This window comes from Plodia interpunctella, chromosome 2 (assembly GCF_027563975.2).
Source record: "Plodia interpunctella isolate USDA-ARS_2022_Savannah chromosome 2, ilPloInte3.2, whole genome shotgun sequence".
NCBI lineage: Eukaryota > Metazoa > Arthropoda > Insecta > Lepidoptera > Pyralidae > Plodia > Plodia interpunctella.
This window is the reverse complement of record NC_071295.1, coordinates 3,716,486-3,734,997: the sequence shown is the minus strand read 5'-3', so window position 1 is coordinate 3,734,997 and position 18,512 is coordinate 3,716,486. Positions and strand designations below refer to the sequence as shown.

Genomic DNA, 18,512 nt, shown 5'->3' with positions numbered 1-18,512 from the left:
ATCATGATAACTCTATCACAATAATGTAACCAAATCATTATCTTTCATAGCAGGTATAGAGAGATAGAGACTATTTTGGTTCAGCATAAAACAAATACTTGTTATCTTATCACCTGTACAGTCAACGAGGAAAGTCGCCTGACAAAAGCGTTTGATTGTAAACCTTATGACATTGTAATAAGAGCCAAGTAGAAATCAACTTTTCTTGTCGCTTGTGCCTAGTGATTGTGTCCATATCAAGTCGAGCATTATCATTCAATGCTCCATTTTATAGAAAACTGTGAGTCAGATAAGTTTTTGCTCAACAATGCAAGTGCAAATATTGCGCCAAGCTATTGTGCGAAATTATAAGAAATGGCGGTAAAATACTGTTTGTTATTGTATATTTTGGCTTGTGTTTCTGCGGAACTGTGCCCGAAACAGTGCGACTGTGATTTGGAAAATGGGTTGAATCGTGCGACGTGTGTGGACCAAAATATTATCAGTGTGGAAATGGGAGTGCCGAAAGCTGTTCAAGTGTATGTTCTCAGCCACAATGCCATTACGGAGCTGGACAACTATTGTTTCAAAGTAAGTTCCTTTTGAATGTCTCAAAGTCTTGCATGACCACAATACACAAGACACTGATTTACAGTTACCTTGAAATATATGCTGTGCCTTGACCAAGTTTTGGTATTACATTTTCAAGTTAGACTAACAAGAGTTAAAAGGGAAAATGTATTTTTGAATAAAAAAAACTGCTCTAAAAAGGAGTATTCTGTTTTCATGTGAGGTATCATTAAAATGCTTGCTTATTATTTGGACATTACGCCACTGATTAAAATAAATCGACAGGAAATCGGCTACATGTCACTGCAAGTACTAGATCTTTCCTACAACCTGATATTTTGGATCGGCTTGCACGCGTTCGCTGGCTTAGAAGACTTAGTCCACTTGGACCTAAGCAACAATAGACTGCGGTACATCCCCTCTGATCTCTTCTGGGATACTCCTCTGCTGGACAGTCTGGATCTGTCGGGAAATATATTCGAAGATATTAAAAATGAACCGATCATTATGCATCAACAGTTGCAGGTGGGCAAGTTCTTTATCTTATACTTTTTCTTTTGTTTTACAGTTTAAAAATATATACCTATAGCGATCTTATTAAAGTTGATTTTTATCTACAACATTCTTTCATGCATGCAATAAGGGTGCAGCTGTTCTTTCTTTGAAATATAAGACATTTTAATATTTTTACCACAAGCTAATATTGTTGTGTTTTTAAATATTTATCGAATTAGATTTATGATTATGTTGTGCAATAAAATTTAAATTACTGCACAACATGAAATATAATAATTTAATGATATAAGCCATTCTCTGGTATTGATTTCTTTTAGCTTTTGTTATTAATATAAATTTAATCTCACATTTCAGACACTGAACTTAAACGGATGCCGTATCAAGGCTCTTCCAGACAGATTATTCAATCGACTGCCCAACTTGAAAAGACTGGATTTGAGTGAAAATTACATAACATCCGTGTCTCTTGAAACCCTGCGACCACTGAGAAAACTAAACAGATTTGAATTTAGAAATGACAACATAAAATGTACTCCAGATTTTATTGCCGTTGAGGCATGGATCACATCTCATAACATCGTGTACACTAAGCAATGTAAAAAGAAATTGCCAATAATGTTGGAGAAAATGGTTTCCGCGGTGGTCGAAAAGGAAGACGTGGACGTTAATGACATATGGAACATAACGGAAACTACGGTTAATCCGGTTCTAGAACACCCCAAACAGTCGCAGACTCCATTCCAGAAGTTCGACGAAGACTTCTCTGCGTTTCAATCGTTTATAATAGGGTTGGAGCTGGGATTGGCGATAGGAGTCGTCGGGACGTATATTTGGCTGAGGAAGTTCTGTAAATGTGGGCAGTTGGATTGTACAAGGCCCGAAACGAGGAGGCAGAGAAGGAGAATACATCGGTCTGAGGAGTCGAATTTGCTGTGGAGTAGTGTGTTGAATCCTGACTTGGAGACTCCGCCGACGTTGCGGCGGGAGTTGTCGCTGCCGGACGGGTTCCCGGCGTACGGTCTGCCGGCCGCGCGCGCGGCGCCGCTGCAGCCCGACGCGGTCCGACTGCACCGGGGCGAGACCCCGCCGCCGCCCTATCACGAGTGCCGGATCAACATTTAACTGTATTTAACATTATGAAAATGCAATTGATCAGTGTTTATATGTAAAAAGTCGGTTTGACTTTTTGAGGTCACAGTGAAAATGTGTACAACAATGACTGAGGACTAAAGTGTACATAGATACAAATTTAAGTGTTACAGTTTGTGATATAGTGAATTTATTCTTTAAAATTCTATTAATAAAATAATTAAATTGAATATTTTTCTGTGGTTGTGACATTTAAAGTGACAGTGATTTTACATGACTGTTAAATAAGGGGTGCTAAAAGATTCAGGGTTCATATATATGTTTGTAAAGTTGAGTCTATCTCGACTCTTCGATGCTATCAGAGTTCGTTTCAGCCTAAGCTGAGTCAATATTGCATTTTATGGTGGGTGTAGCAGGCTTCATGAAAAGTTGTTAAAAAACCAAGAGAAACTTCTTCAACGTAATTTGTTATTTATTTATAAATACCATTTATCACATTTTCTTAATTAAAAATAAGATCTGTCACATTATAAAACATATAAGCTAAATCAGACTCATACAGAATTTAATATAAATTCTCTAAATAATAAACATATAAATCGGGTAACTATATAGCTTTTTGTACATTATATAACACAACCTCATGGCAATCATTACGGTTTGATATGAAAATCCTCTACTATGGCATATAAATGGCATTTCGACATTTAATTACAAAAAGCATTGACTTAAAACTTCACATTAATTTCTCCTAAAAAATAAAAGCTTTGATTACTATCAACATAAAATACATAAATAAAAATAACATAAAATACATCTGAATATTTACATTGTTAGGAATATTACACATTTTTAATAGGTTACCCAGAAATGGGTGAGCCCAGTCCAGTGGCACCTTTGAATTTTTCTATGGGAAACAGATCTAAATTTATTTTTATTACTACCTATTTGTGTGCAGGAATTTTCGCTGATGTAAAAACATCGGAATCCGCGATGGATGAAATGTGTCGAATTTGGCTACTTTAGTGTAATAGGAAATCGTCTTATATTTCTACTATTTAAAATGGAATGTACAGAATATTTTTCATTCCAAATTTTGCAAAACACATGTAGAAAAATAAAATAATCGTCGTAAATTAGAAGTAAAATAGTTACATATGAAAATTTTAGTATTTTTCCCAATATTTTAACAAAAACATAAAAACAACATTATTTACAATTATGTTCATATAGTTGAATAAAGTAGGCACGTCTGGCAAATATACTTTCCTTATCAAATACTACTTATAAAGCTCGTATGTAAAATATTTGCACGTCTGTCATAGACGGCAGTACAAATAGGCATTCACATTACACAGTTTCCGAAGATCTACCCACAATATAATATATAAGAGTTCCAAACGCTAGCTGCCTATAAATCTATAAGATTACTTCAAAACCAATTTTTAGGCTAAATCTTATTTGTAAATTATTACATTATAGATTTCATTATATTTTTTAAAACGAAATTATATTTTTCTTACTCCAATATATTCAATTCCTTTTGTTTTAGGCGGTTACTAGTAACAGCTTAATTTCTGTAAATAATCTACTATATGTAGAATAAAATACGGAAAGAACGGACAATACGCGTATTATTATATGTCTTAAACATTTCCATATCTACAAATAATGTATTTATGATTTGTACATAGTTTTTGTGAAATAAAATGCAAAATCTATCTAGTTAATCTAGTCGGATTACTAGATTTTCAAGAAATGAAGCCTAGAATATAAAACTTTGTAAATATCTTCCTAATGTATAATATAAGTCCTTCATCAATAAAATTATACTAATTTGAATTTCACAAACACTAGTCTTTAGCTATGACTTAGTAATATTATAATTACTGAGTGACATTGCTGATTTAAAAAACTTGTGCAAATCATTGTCAAGTTTATTTACACTTACATAATGTCTTCGTTGTTGATCGCTTGAGAGTTTGCGGAACTGACGATTTATACTATTAACTAAATTATTGATAGTTCGACAAAATTTACAAAATGAATAATACTAAACTAACGTTTGGTAAACATCAGAGTCCAAATCATCGATATCCACTTTTCTCTCAACACTATATTAATTGCCGGTATCAAGCAGCATATTTAATCAGACGTCACCATTCGTCAGAGAAAGTATGAATAGAAAAAGATAGTTAAATGGCAAGTAACAGAACAAACGAATGTAAGAAAAATTTAAAGAAATAATCAAGTGTCAATACTCACTCACAATGACGTCCAGTAAGGGCGCTGCTGTCTATTTAATTTAACATGATATCACAATTTTGAAATGTTATTCAAAACTGATCGATAGGCATTTTTAATTTATTGCTTTCTATAGGATCGAAGCAACTTCTATTTTCTATCAGGTGATATTGTTTCTATCCCATAGAAACTAACTTTTAGTGAAGTTTCTCAAGAGACTGGTAAGGAAAGCTGTGGAAGTTGCGTCGGTGCAAACGGGCGGGATTCTCATTTTAGACAATGACGTCATCGTCGTCGTTCCCCATGGCCAGCTGGCTGATGTTGACGTAGTCCGGGTGGCGCGAGAACACGTCCACCAGCTGCCGGAAGCTGGGCCGCTGGTCGGGGCAGTAGGCCCAGCAGTCCAGCATCACTTGGTAGATCTCCTCCGGACATTCCGATGGCCTTTCTAGACGCTTCCCGCTTTCTACTAGTTGTATTGCCTGGAAAAATTAAATTGATTAACGCTGGAATATTCATTAAAAATAAAGTGTCGTTTTGCATGAAAATCCGAATCAAATCCTAGATAAATTATATTTATACTAATTCTTTTAAACTCTTATATGCTATTAATACGTAAAACAAATGTGAAAGTTGGATATGTGTGAAAATGTTTGATTTCCTACTCAATAACGCAAAATCTGAAAAAAAAATCGGACAGATTTTTTCCATTTCACGGCCAGTGTTTCAAACACGGAATAGAATAAAATGTAAACCAGCACCCATGTTATATTTTAGGTTATTTCCCCGATATTTCCACGGCAGCGAAGCTAGAGAGGCGAGTACGTACCTCAATGCCCCTCATGTCGCCGTAGGGCTGGCGGCCGAAGGAGAACATCTCCCACAGCGTGACGCCGTAGCTCCAGACGTCGGAGGCGTGGCTGAAGGTGCCGTAGTTGTAGGACTCCGGCGCGTACCACTTGATGGGCCACTTGCCGCCGCGCCGCGCCTTGTAGTACGAGCTGTCCGCCGACAGCGCGCGGGACAAACCGAAGTCACTGATTTTCACTTGATGCCTGCATAGTTGATAACTTTTCAGCAGGTTTTATAGGTTTAGATATATTTATGAATATTCCATTTTTTTAAATCTATCCCGTCTCTCTGCTACGCAAAGGTCTTCCCAACTGCTTCTAAGCCGTTTTTTCCGACGCTCAATCCAACCATAATAATGGTTGGATTAATATTAATTATTCCATGAAAAAATTATTTCACCCGAATTCGTTTTAAGTGTCTCATAGTTAAACTGGCATATAATTAGCATTAAGTTAACAAATACATTCTGCAGCTAAAGTCAAAGTAAAACAACATAAAAACAATTTTATAGCGCATCTAAATAGATTACAGAAATGTTTATTTATAAGTGATATGCTGCATTTTATAGTTACACATTTTTTTATTATGTTCAAAACAGAAAGAAGGCTCCAAAAAGGTTGACAACTTGTTTTATCTTTTTATATAAGGCATAACTTTGTGTTCAGCCAGTAAGCGAGCCAAACATAAAAAAAGAAAAATACCTGGTAGCCAGCAGTATGTTCCTGGCAGCCAGGTCCCTGTGCACGAATCTCCTCCTCTCCAGATACCGCATGCCGCATGCCACCTGGCACGCCCACAGCCGCAGCTCATACCCCACCGATATCTTGTCCGGGTTCCTCACTAAATATTCCAGTAGGGACCCTAGAGGCACGAGCTCTTGTACCATTGCTAAAGGAGGACCCTGGAAGATGAATCGACTTTGAAAATGGACAACCAAAAAATGTCGTTCCGAAATGCCAGTAATTCTAGCTTTTTGAGACAAATATAAATAAAAGTCAAACGTTTGCATAAAAGCTTTGAATTTGGCTAGATATTTACTATATCAATTAATTTTATTAATATCAATTCATTGAAAGCCATCGCACCCGCAACGGCATATAATGATTAGGTTAGGTTTAGGTTTAAAGAATTTATTCTCATAAAAAGATTACATTAAATCCACTTACATGAGAACAGAATTAACAATACTTAAACTAAACTAGGATGCAGTCACCGCATTAACATTTTAGACAATGGGCAAACAAAAGGTACAGAAAATCTTATTATTCCCTTATGTCAATGTAGGTTTATTATTATACAAGTATTTATCAACGACATACATTTAATTTATTCAGGATAAATAGCAACAGTTATATTTGAATAATATAATCGTGTAGCTGTGATTTGAAACATTGAAAGGACTCCGCGTTTTTTATATTAGAGGGTAATTTGTTGTACAAGAGTGCTCCTTCAAAAGTGATGCTTTTTTTCGCCAACTTGGTACGTATCTTTGGTAATACAAGTAAACTTGGTCTACGTAATTTGCGTTTAGTAAGTTGTGATTTTTGGGTAAACGATAAACTAGTGTGCATGTTTTTATTTAGTATCTTCCTAATTAGAATGCAAGTATTATAACGATAAAGTTGTTGAATGTTCATTAATTTTGTTTCTTTAAAAATCTTTGTGGTGGATGTTGAGTAGGGATAGCAGAATAGTGCTTTTATTACTTTGTTTTGGGCTCTTTGTAGTTCTTGTAATCCGGTCTTGGCGGCAGTACCCCATATTTCTATTAAATATAACAAATGGGACTTTACGAGCGAGTTGTATATATTGTACTTGAGTTTTCTAGGAACACATTCATTTATACTACGGAGTGACCCTGTAAGTGAAGCTAACTTATTTTTTATGTATGAAATTTGTTTATCCCATCTTAAATGATTATCAAGTCTAAGGCCAAGATATTTCTCGTGAGCTTTCTGTTCAATAAATGTATCATTAATTTTTAGAGAGTTATGGGGGGGGATTGTTTTATTTTTTGTCTTGAATATAATATAACTTGTTTTAGAAATATTGATGGTTAATAAATTGAACTGAAACCATTCGAACAACTTATCAAGATCCTGTTGAGCTTGTGTTGTAGTTTCATTTAAACTGTTACCTATATAAAATAGACATGTATCGTCCGCATACAAGGTTACATGACCATGAAGACCCAATTTTGGAATATCATTTATATAAATGAGGAACAAAAGTGGTCCTAATATGGAACCCTGTGGGACGCCATGGGTAATGAATCGAGCCGTACTTTGAGTATTATCAATTTGAACTATTTGTGCCCTATTTGTTAGATACGATTTGAACATTTTAAGAGCAACGCCATTTATACCAATGCATTCTAACTTTTGTAATAGTAAATTGTGACTAACCGTATCAAAAGCCTTTTTTAGGTCAATAAAAACACCCAAAACAGACTTTTTCTGGTCCAAGTTAGCTTTTATCTTTGTTACCAGATCGATTATAGCTGCTGTCGTGTTGCTTTTCGGCCGGAAACCGTATTGTCGAGGTGACAGGAAGTCGAGAGTGTCAAGATAATTTAGCAAATGATTATATAATAGTTTTTCTAGTATTTTAGATATGACCGGCAATACAGAGATCGGGCGGTAATTGCCTGGGTCGTTTATGGCCCCAGACTTAAAGATAGGTGTTACTTTCGCAATCTTTAAGGTATCAGGAAATACACCATCGATCATCAACTTATTGAAACAACGCGACAAGGGTTCTGAAATTAGGTCTTGCAAGCATTTTATAATTTTTATACTGATTTTATCTATTCCACAACTAGAATTTGGGTCAAGGTTTTGAATAATCGCTTTTACATCTTTAGCATCGCATGGAGGAAAGGCAAGCAACTCATGTCCATTCGTATTTTGTGGCAATATAACAGGGTTGTATTCGCCATTATGATATTTATCAGGTATTTGTTCTGCTAATATGGAGCCTATGGTGGAAAAGTATGCGTTAAAAACCTCACATAATTCCGCTTTATCGGTAATTTCTTTAGAATCTACTAAGAGTTTTGGACAAGAACTGCCCTGATTAAGTTTGTTTTTAGCTAGATCGTTGATAAGAGACCAGGTTTTTTTGGGATTTCGTGAACAGTTTGAAAACAATTTTAGATAATAAGATTTTTTGTACCTGAGATTAATTTAGCTACTGTGTCCCTTTTTTGATTGAAATTCTCTTCCAGACTTTTGTTTCCAGGGGAATCTTTATGTTGCCTCCATAAAAAATTTCTTTGACTGATGGCAGTAACAATATCACCGTTGATCCAGTCCTCTTTAGGAGGGTTCAGTATTTTCGTTTTTATTACTCTGTTGTGTGATATGCATTGCTTCAGTTTATCGTCAAGATCTTCGTATTTATTTGCTATGTTTTTCAAATCATATGATTCCATTTCTGCATATAGAGTTTTGTTATGATTAAAGAAACTTAGGTGAAGATTTCAAGTATTAATGCTGTGTCTAATGTGTGTATTTCTATTTGCCTTCCTCATTTATATAGTAGCTATCAAACACAGAAATATAACATAAATATTTTTTTTTTTAGTATTACATGAGTAAAGATAACTCACCAGAGAGACACCAATGAGCCGCACTATGCAGCGGTGCCTCAACGCCATCATCAGTTTGGCCTCAGCCAGGAACTCCTCCTTGTTGGTGTCAGTGTGCTGCATGTGTAACGTCTTCACGGCCACTTGTACGGGCGGCTGTCCGGGGGCTGTGTGTGTGGCGCGGAGAACCGAACCGAACTCCCCTTCGCCTAACACCGCGCCGAGCGTTAACTCGGTCATTGGGATAAATTCTGCAAGTTCAGTTTGGTTTTTAATGAAACATGTTACGATGGCTGAGCCGAATGAACTGGTATTTTGAATATGAAAATTTAACAGAAACCTAGTAAAAGTAATTTACCAAGACAGTACTAGTATGCGGTAGTGCTACACAGTGATGCGTGGGGTAAAAAGAAAAATAACAATACTGTATTGTGTATTATTTACCAGAATTTTATATAGACCTATTGTTTCTAGACATGAAAGTAAAAGTTCCTAAAACAAATCTTACCTTGTAAAGTAGATAATTGTCCATCAGAATTGATAGAAATCTCGTTGTAATTTTCAGCTAGCGTGACGACCGCCGTGTTATTGGCTGGCACTTTGTACGTGTCATCGTCTTGGCATTCATTATTATTTAGACTATCGTTCGCGAAATCCGACGAAAAGGAAAGGTTTCTAGTTAACATTTCGAACGTGTTGTTGTTGGGAGTGGGTTGTGACATCTTGTCTAAGATGTCGTGCTTGACTAGGGATAGCGTCTGGTTCATGGCGGCGCGGCTCGGCGATGGTTTCTTTGTGCGTGGCATTGTGGAGAACTGAAATTATAATATTGATAAATATTAATTGTTCATCTTAAGGGAGGGAAGGTACGAGGCGACTAAGGGGCACATAACCTAAGCATAACCTAATAGGCAAAAATAGCAATCCGAGGGAGTGTGGACGTCAGGCAGGTGGCCAGTAGTAAAATTAGTCGAATCTTCAAAAAAATTTTTTTACGTTTACTCCGGCTTCGCGGTGTCGCAGCTCCGAAGCGAGAACACGCGAAGAAAAGAGAGGTTTGTGTAACATACTTCTGGAAACGGCGGTTTGAGTTCCGTCGCGACGTCCAACAGGAGCGAAGACCCGGTGCGGTATTTAATTTCAAATAACTAAATAGGATGGCTTGTGTAACATACTCCCATTTTCAGGAAGGTCAAAACAATGGCTGAGGATAGAGAGAGATGGAAATAACACCTACAAGAACAATGTTCTTAAATGTTGAATGAAAATATGGCTGACTAGATGTTGCCCGGGGCTTCGCTCCCGTGGGAATTTTGATATAAATTATATCCTATAGTAATCTTGGATAATGTACTTTTATCATGGTGAAAGAATTTTTGAAATCGGTTCGGTAGTTTCGGAGATTACCCGCCTCAAACATACAAACTCACAAACGCTTACCTCTTTATAATAATAGTATAGATGACGATGAGAGTCTATTGTGTGACATACCTCTGGAAGTGGCGGCTTGGGTTGCGGGGGCACGGACGCCGCGAGGCGCGCGGGCAGCCCGTCGGGCACCAGCGAGTAGTGCTCCACGAGCCGCTCCAGCGACTCCAGGTACGGGCCGTCGTCTATGAACAGCCCGTTGTTCTGCCACGTACATGCTACATTAACCACCGACAATACGGCAATGCCATCTAGTCTAATCAGATACTTTTTTCCGTGTGTCAAAAATCAAAAAAAATATATGGCTGACTTGTGTCCACTACAAGTGAGTCACAAATGTTGGAGTAAAAAAGCATTTAAATTATAACTCATGAGAACAAAAAAATTAATAAATAAAAAGTTACTGAAAGTTATGTGAATGCATTTATACATTTTATTTTATACACAGGCAACTACCCTATTAGACAAAGCCTGTTTCATCAATTTCTGATAAAATGTCATGTTGTAATCTGATAAACTATTAAAATAAAAATAAATCTGCCTATTTAATACTATTACATTTTTATCAACTTATTCAATTTAGAAAAGAATTTACATTGACATAGAATCTTGTGTTTTAAAACTCACGTCTTTCCTAATGATGTAGTTGTAGGAAGTGTTCTCACACAGCATGGTGAGAACGTAGGCGCCGGTGTGTCGCTCGCTGTAGCGCACCAGGAACACCCCATCTGAAGTCTTATCCTTCAAATTGTGGATCTTGCAGTAATCCTCTAGGAGTTTCACGGCTTCGTCCCGGTTCAATGTGCCGTGGTACCACTGGCTTTTTGACGTCTTGGGCGGCTCCGGTTGGAAATTTTCTGGATTGGTTTTAGAAATTAATAAGTGCGTTTTCTAGTTATTTGAGTATGTACGTGTACTTAACATATGGGATAAATAAAGGATGAAGATGGAAAACACTGAATTGTGTATGTTCAGATGAGTCATACATAAGTATATTGAGTAGAATGAATGTGAAATACATACTGAGTAGTTCATAGCATTCCGTATGTCCATGGTGTTTAGCTAATTGCGCTGGCGTGTCTTGTGCAATCGTTCTCGGATGCGCCGGCGCTTTCAGTTTCAACAACACCTGCAATCATACATAGTTAGTTTCTCTTATTGAAATTAATCAAAATAAATTAGTACAACCTCTTCGTATAGTTACAAACACAATATATCTACTTATTATGACAAACAATCAATATCATTGGAAATTTTCCAACATGTCACTGCCTTACCTTGAAGAAGTTGAAGAAACATTTCATACATAGAGTAACGAATAAATAGAGCTACCTGAATACATTCAATGTGTCCCCTCTGTGCTGCGTCGTGCATGGGCACCTTGCCGCTGACCGCGTGCCGCATTTGGTAGTTCGCGTGCCCCTTCGTGATCAGCAACTCTGCTGTGCTCGGCAGGTTGTTTTGGCAAGTGTACTGGGAAACAAATTTTAATGTTACTGTTTTGAGTTCAGTGGAAAATCTGAATCTTAGCCTGTCTTTCATACGCGAAATATATAGGTTGTAATATTTAGGAATTCTTGTGAGATAGAAAGCTCTTTAAACTTCATTTATTAAGATGAAGTTATGTTTGGGTTTATTTAGTTATTAGACCAAAGCAGAATAAGCACCTTTCTTATTCTGCCCGTGCAGGCATGGACCAGTTGGAAGCTATATTATAGTTGATTGATGGACTGTTTACTTATATATCATGATGTCCTGATATTTAGTAAACTCACATGCAATGGTGTGTATCCAAAAGAGTCTCTGACGTTGACGGTGGCGCCGCTTTCTATGAGTTTTGCGAGGATCTTATCGCGGCCGGCTTTAGCCGCTATGTGCACTGCGGTCTGGCCATCTTTGTTCTTGGCGTCACGGCTGTGGTACCCGCACGCTAGCAGTTGTGACACCACTGTGTAGTCACCCGCTTCTGTCGCCCTGGATATGATATTTTTTTTAAATTACAATGTCTATATTTGACTTGGTAGGTCTAAAATGATTTATTGGTTATCAATGGCATCTTAATTAGCTTACAGTGTGTGCCATTATACGCTAATTTAGGGGCTATCATTGGAATTATTAAATTGGAAAAAAGATATTTAAAATCAAGTGTTTGACAGTGTTTGAATAAAACCTTAAAACCATTTAACCAACATAGTTTAAATGTTTTTGTTAGCTGACTAGCTAATACCCATTTTAATTATCATGTTCGTTTATAATTAACTATTTGTTTTGATGAGTGACTTAAACTTTACGTATCAAAATTACAACAGATTGTTTTAAAATAAATAAAGCACCATGCATGGCATTAGCATAGATCGTAATTACAATGAGTCATAGTGTAAACAGTGATTCAACGTCGCCAAACACAGATGTTATACTAATCATTGTGTTGTGGCTACTTAGTCTATGTAAAGAGCAATAGATACGAGGGACATATGAGTAATATTCAAATATTAGCATCGTTTAAACAAACTGTAGCCAAGGCAACGACAAATGGAATCTGCCTTGAAGTGGGGTAGACGAATCCATCTAGGTTTTCAGTATCAAATAACAATAATAAATTAAATCAACTAAAGGCGTTTAACACTCGGATTTTTTTGTAGTACAAATGCAGTCTTTGGCTATTTTACTAAAAGTGAGAATATTAAACATTGTATATACAACACATAATTAATCTTATCCTACAATATGTATTAATAAAATATTTGACAAAGTTAAAAAAGAAACACTCAATAAATCAATATATCCGAATTGTATATAGTCATATAGACTTTAAATATAAAAATATAAATAAATAATTAGAAGCACGGGTAAAAAACTTTGTATAAAACCTTGCTTATTGAGATTACTACAGAATCTTTACAGAGACTTTAATATTTCCCCTTCTATATTACTCATCTCATTAACAATTTTATTGAATGAACAAGTAGCAAACTAATTACATAGTATTTTGAACCAAATATGGTAAATGGTATTTTATGTAATATCAAATTAAAAGCGGTACTAGAAATTATCCTAACTAATAAATTGTGTGCGTAAATTATTTTTAAGATTGTATCATTATTTTTTTATCAAGACAAAAATAAAGTTGTCAGTAGCAACATGTAAAAGCTTAAATCATAAAAACACTACGAAATAATTAATCACCAATGTATATAATTATACTACTTAAAATTCCTATCTTACTAAATCTATGACTACAACAGGAATCAGAATCATTTAGGCTGACAATGTCCTACAATGTCTAATGTTTTAGAGTCTAGTGTCCTAATGTTTCTGTATATTCATATTCAAGCACACTTAAACATACTAGCATTTAAAAAAATATTTTTTTGAGGTATACATCCACATTTTCTTTTATTTGATAAATGCTCTGCATACATGTGGAGTGTGGACATAAACGACGCGTCCTTCTCTCGATATTATTGAATAAATGTATTGAACAATGCTCAGCAGGAAATCAGCGATAAACTTGTTAGTATCATGTTGCATGTACTTCAGTGCACTGCTTATAAAAAGTTCAATAACCTCCGACAGGGATAGCTTAATGGTTGCATCAGCAGTTTTCAGATAAGACAAGATATTTGTTAGCATATCTTACATCACAGTATGGTGTGCTAAGGCGAGAATGTTCATACCATAATAAAGTAATGTTGGCCAACTGTTCTCATTTAACAATAAAACATGAAGGAAAAATTAGGGGCAATTTATAAGGCACTTGAGTTAATAGAACTTCCTTCTTCAACTAGTGAGATTATCTAAGTACTCAAAGTTCTTCATGTCTTTTAGGAATACTAATTCTATAAATATTAAGTCTTGTGAATTTTGTGTGAATGGAAACTTATTCATATCTCAATCAAATACATATTGATTTGGATGAAATTTATAGATAAGTAAAGTTTGGGATATCCCAAAACTATAACACACAGTTATATCCTTTGGCCATTCTTATGAATCATACACAAAAATATTTTATATATCTGTCTGAGGATAAAAAATATATGCAACTTTTTAATTAGTAGTATACATGATCCTGTATTTATCACTAAAAGATTCATACATGAGGATCTTTATTTATTGTCATTCATGAATTGCTTTTATTGCTATGCAATGACAGATTAATATTTTGTATGGGAACTTATTCTTCAGTTTCTTCATCACTTAATATAAAACTGTCTAAAACCTTCTCAAAAATTTACAACGTTAAAAATAAATCTAAAAAAAATTCAAATCTAAAACTGTTGAGATATATACTACACTGGTTGTGCCAGATCTAATAATCATAATAAATAATCTAGGATAATGAAAAAAAAAATACTTCTACAAATCTTAGTTGCCAATACTGGATAAAAGGTCAACTATACATGTGCCTTTGTCAATCTATAAAATTCAAGAAAAGTTTAATATCCTATCAAATAATTTGAATTGCTTCCAATTTTGCTCTCTTTATTGGTAACTATTTATTAACCTGCCAGTTGAATTGACGGAGATTCTTTCATGGAATAAGTTGCTATTGCTATAACAATTTCTGATTATTTAACAATTTCTCTATGTTGAGATCTGCTAAACATATTCCCAAATATTAAATATGTTCTACTTACCTATGTAAGAGGTTGGTATTCCCCTGTGTACGAGATTCGTGAGGCGGTGGCTGCCCTTTGCAGACAACAGAAAGCCGAGTGACCAAGCCATTGGAGTCTCCTCGGTAATGTTGGATAAGTGTGTCAAGTCCATGTACAGTTGTATGCTCTTCTATTGAAAAGAAAGCATCCTCACCATGCCTCCGAATCTGATAATGCACTACCTCTCCCTATGAACAAAGAAAATATTTCCTTTTTTTCTAATTTACAGATAAGGCCTATAACCTTTCTCTATATCAGTCTGTTTGTTGACCGGCAGAAAGCTGGTAGGCTTTAAGTCCGCCTTTTACAAAAGACCAAAAGGCAAAAGTATTTTTTGTATAAAAATTAAAGAAATAAGCTACTGAAAGTATTCACTATTCATAAATGCATTGCCCAAATATAAGTTGGCCCAGGATGTAGATTTTGTCTTATATAGATATTAATAAGAAACTACATACTTTTACATAAATATGTATGTAATTATTTTGTGTTTGGATTTTCAAGACAAAACTGTGCTTGTAGAGTATAGGCAAACTATTTGAGGTTATAAAAGCTACAAATTATGCTTACCTGGTGTAATACAGATAGCACATAGTCTCCTGGAGAAGTATTACTTTCACGTACCAAGAAAACACCATCCTCGCCCTCTGAAATCGTGAGCAAAATCATAAATGTTTTCCTTAACAAACAAAGCACTTTCAAGTATCATTTATTTTTGGTACACACCTTCTTTTAGCAATTTTTCTGCAGTTTCTCGTGATATTTTTCCATGGAACCAGTTCACGTTATCCTCTCTATTCATCCTCAACAAAAAAGAGTTTGTCTGAAAAGTTAATTGGAAACTCGTTCAACAAGTGTGTATCAGATGTCATAAAACTTTTCCATTAATATTACAAATATTGGAAATTGCAGTTTCCAATACATATCTTGCTAACGCACAACTATAATTTTAAGCCAATTGATTGTCATGTACAAAATCACTAATTACAACACAAATTGAAAACAACTCTTTACGCACGTAACCAAACTTTACAAACTATTCGCCATTTTTATATCTATTTCATTCTAACATACGCCAACAACATGATTTCATAACCGCACAAATCATGTACACGACAATATGAACATCGGTATCGCATTGAATGAATAGAATTTGTATGGTGCCAAACAGAGACAGAAAATTTAAACGTACTCCACAATTCATCAACACAAAAATTGTAAACGTCACTAGTACTACAGTAGTCAAATAAGAAACTGATATGAATTCAAGAGATGATTCATTCCTGTAGAAACATTTTTATTTTGGATACTAAATTACAAATTTATTATTTAAAATAATATGTCACAACTTACCTTCAACAATATGAATGACGTCATGGTTGTTATCATGATATCCAACTTTTGGTCACAAAATTAACAAACTTCGAACTTCAGAATAATTTATCCAATGATAACTCTTTCCCTTTTCATGAGTTCACATTTTGAATTATATTTTAGTGGTTTATCGTTAGCACTAGATTGGTTATAAAGAAGTGGAGGTGAGCGGACTGTGTCTATAGGAACCGAGCAGCCGGCAGACAGGCGCGGTATCCCCGACTCTGCCTTCCAGCGAATGACTCATAGCAAGGTCAATTCCGAGAAATGAATCACCAATGTGCTCAGTTCCATAATGTAGTAAGTTGTGCGCATTTACCGTACAGCAGTACCTCTTATTGTTATGTATCAGTTGTACTACTCATAGCACATTCTGTAGGTATCAACAGTAATAATTATTCCTACCTTTTTATAGGTATATTATATATAGATTTATCAGTATTAGTAGTAAATACCCATACATCCACTAGGTATTATTCTGTAGGTACCTAGTGTAAATTATGGTAGGTAAGCAATACATTTCATATAAAACATCCTAAATCATTCATACTAAATCTTTTATTTGTAATATAAGTAAATTTCATGATTTCCGTTCCGATTATATGTATAGGTCCGAGAATAGTTGCTAATTTGATTGCATTCAATGATGTATTACGCTTTTTATGAATGAAAGTCATTCGAGAAACGAATGATAGTTTTAGTAGGTGTGTGTGTTTTACTAGAATGAATGAAATGACTGTGTTTATGAATAAAACAAATCAATCATTATTTTCAAAGCTCCCTTTTCGGAAAATACAAAATACTCTACTATAAAATATATACATTATACTTCCTACTTACCTACTCATTTCCTAAAAAGAAATAATGTATTATTACTTTATTTTATTTATTTATCATTTATGATGATTTACAGGTTAAAAAGTACAAAGTACTTAGTAAGTAAAATCATAATAGGTAGGCTTAAATGACATAATATACCTAAGTAGGTATATTATGTCATTTAACACATTCGGTTGTAACATAAGTATGTTACAACCGAATGTGACATAACAATCTAGGTACTTATTTAAAAGTTAAATTCATACTTTGTAGTTAAATTAATCATACTTTCATAGTAATATTAGGTATTTACACTTTTCTCTTATTACAATTTTTTATTTGTATTTTTGTTTGTAGGTATGAATAAACTCAAAAACTACTGCACCAATTTTGATGAAATGTGGCACAAAGACAGACGAAAACTTCATGAGTAACATAGGCTACTTTTTATTATGGTTTTAACCGAACGAAACAGGAAGTCGCTAGTAGTTAATAGGTACTTCTATAATAGATTTTTGCCCGCCTTCTACTTAGGTAGGTAGGTATAGTACAAGACAAAGTGAAGTAAATGTCCGTAACTCGGGATAATATATGCTAGCTCGTTACCTATTAATAATCACCACTATAGGTTTTCGCCCAATATTTTACCGAATTAAACTAACTAAATTTTTAATAGACATGGGAGTATTCATCCCGTCACCGTAATTCACATGGTCCCGTCGTCGTGTTTTTCGGCTGATTCAGCCGGGCTGAATGTAATGAAATCGACATCGCTTTACGATTATGCCCCAAATTTGATATAAAACCAAACGTTATTTTGTAACAGTGAGAAAGTCAAAAAAGCAAATGACTAGAAGTAAGAAATTGTCCATAAAGGTCTAAATTTATAAAGATACTAAATTAGTCAGTTGAGAGAAGCAGTCAAAAATATTGACTGACTGGACTTTAGAACTAGAAAAATTGTAAATACCTACGTTCAGTAAACATACATTTTTTAATTTGGCAAGATCTTACACTAGGACAGGAAGGAAACGCGTTAGATTTGTTTTGGAACGTCAAAATCCATAATCTGTAGACGAGCTAAAAGATGCTTAAAGATTTACTTGATGCTCTTTAGAAAGTACCTACACAATTGCATAGGAAGCTATAGTCCTAAGAAGCGGACAAACCAGTCGAAGTTTGTTTACCTCACGAATGCAATGTTTATTTACTTTCTTTTGCTAGAGCCCGCGGCTGTAACTTGTCCAATTTTAATAACGCATGTGCTGAGATGCTAACAACAGCAATTATTAGTGTTTGATACGTAGTAGGTACATCTAACAGTGGTTATAACTTTCCACTACCTATGTACTAACTTCGAAACTAAACTTTTGTTAATTATCGTGTACAAA

The 18,512-nt window shown here is 34.9% G+C and overlaps 2 protein-coding genes across 3 annotated transcripts; one reads left to right on the top strand and one right to left on the bottom strand.

The window, feature by feature from the left end:
• Positions 1-253: 253 nt before the first annotated feature.
• Positions 254-2,618, top strand: LOC128675262 (uncharacterized protein). The gene is made up of 3 exons (XM_053754564.2): positions 254-570; positions 835-1,074; positions 1,420-2,618. The coding sequence occupies exons 1-3, from the start codon at positions 355-357 to the stop codon at positions 2,185-2,187; spliced, it is 1,224 nt and encodes a 407-aa protein (XP_053610539.1). The 5' UTR covers positions 254-354; the 3' UTR covers positions 2,188-2,618.
• On the bottom strand, positions 2,606-16,543 carry Shark (SH2 ankyrin repeat kinase). 2 transcript variants are annotated; one of them, XM_053754544.2, is made up of 14 exons: positions 16,282-16,543; positions 15,655-15,751; positions 15,499-15,575; positions 14,908-15,116; positions 12,043-12,241; positions 11,600-11,740; positions 11,291-11,396; positions 10,895-11,124; positions 10,331-10,471; positions 9,348-9,654; positions 8,861-9,090; positions 5,952-6,151; positions 5,228-5,453; positions 2,606-4,880 (listed from the first exon to the last, which is right to left on the bottom strand). In XM_053754544.2, exons 1-14 carry the CDS (start codon positions 16,315-16,317, stop codon positions 4,671-4,673), a joined length of 2,409 nt encoding a protein of 802 aa, XP_053610519.1. In that variant the 5' UTR covers positions 16,318-16,543; the 3' UTR covers positions 2,606-4,670. The 2 variants fall into 2 exon arrangements, with proteins under 2 accessions (XP_053610519.1, XP_053610527.1); XM_053754552.2 differs by lacking the exon at positions 16,282-16,543 and adding an exon at positions 15,868-15,989.
• Positions 16,544-18,512: the final 1,969 nt, after the last annotated feature.

Bases quoted from the DNA above. Each gene is read 5' to 3' on its own strand.
- Shark (XM_053754544.2), bottom strand. From the start codon at position 16,317: ATGATAACAACCATGACGTCATTCATATTGTTGAAG. The intron at 12,242-14,907 runs GTAAGTAGAACA...TATCATATCCAG, and splicing joins AATACCAACCTCTTACATAG to GGCGACAGAAGCGGGTGACT. The intron at 4,881-5,227 runs GTACGTACTCGC...TAATTTTTCCAG, and splicing joins GCGACATGAGGGGCATTGAG to GCAATACAACTAGTAGAAAG.
- LOC128675262 (XM_053754564.2), top strand. From the start codon at position 355: ATGGCGGTAAAATACTGTTTGTTATTGTATATTTTGGCTTGTGTTTCT. The intron at 571-834 runs GTAAGTTCCTTT...ATAAATCGACAG, and splicing joins TGGACAACTATTGTTTCAAA to GAAATCGGCTACATGTCACT. The intron at 1,075-1,419 runs GTGGGCAAGTTC...CTCACATTTCAG, and splicing joins TTATGCATCAACAGTTGCAG to ACACTGAACTTAAACGGATG.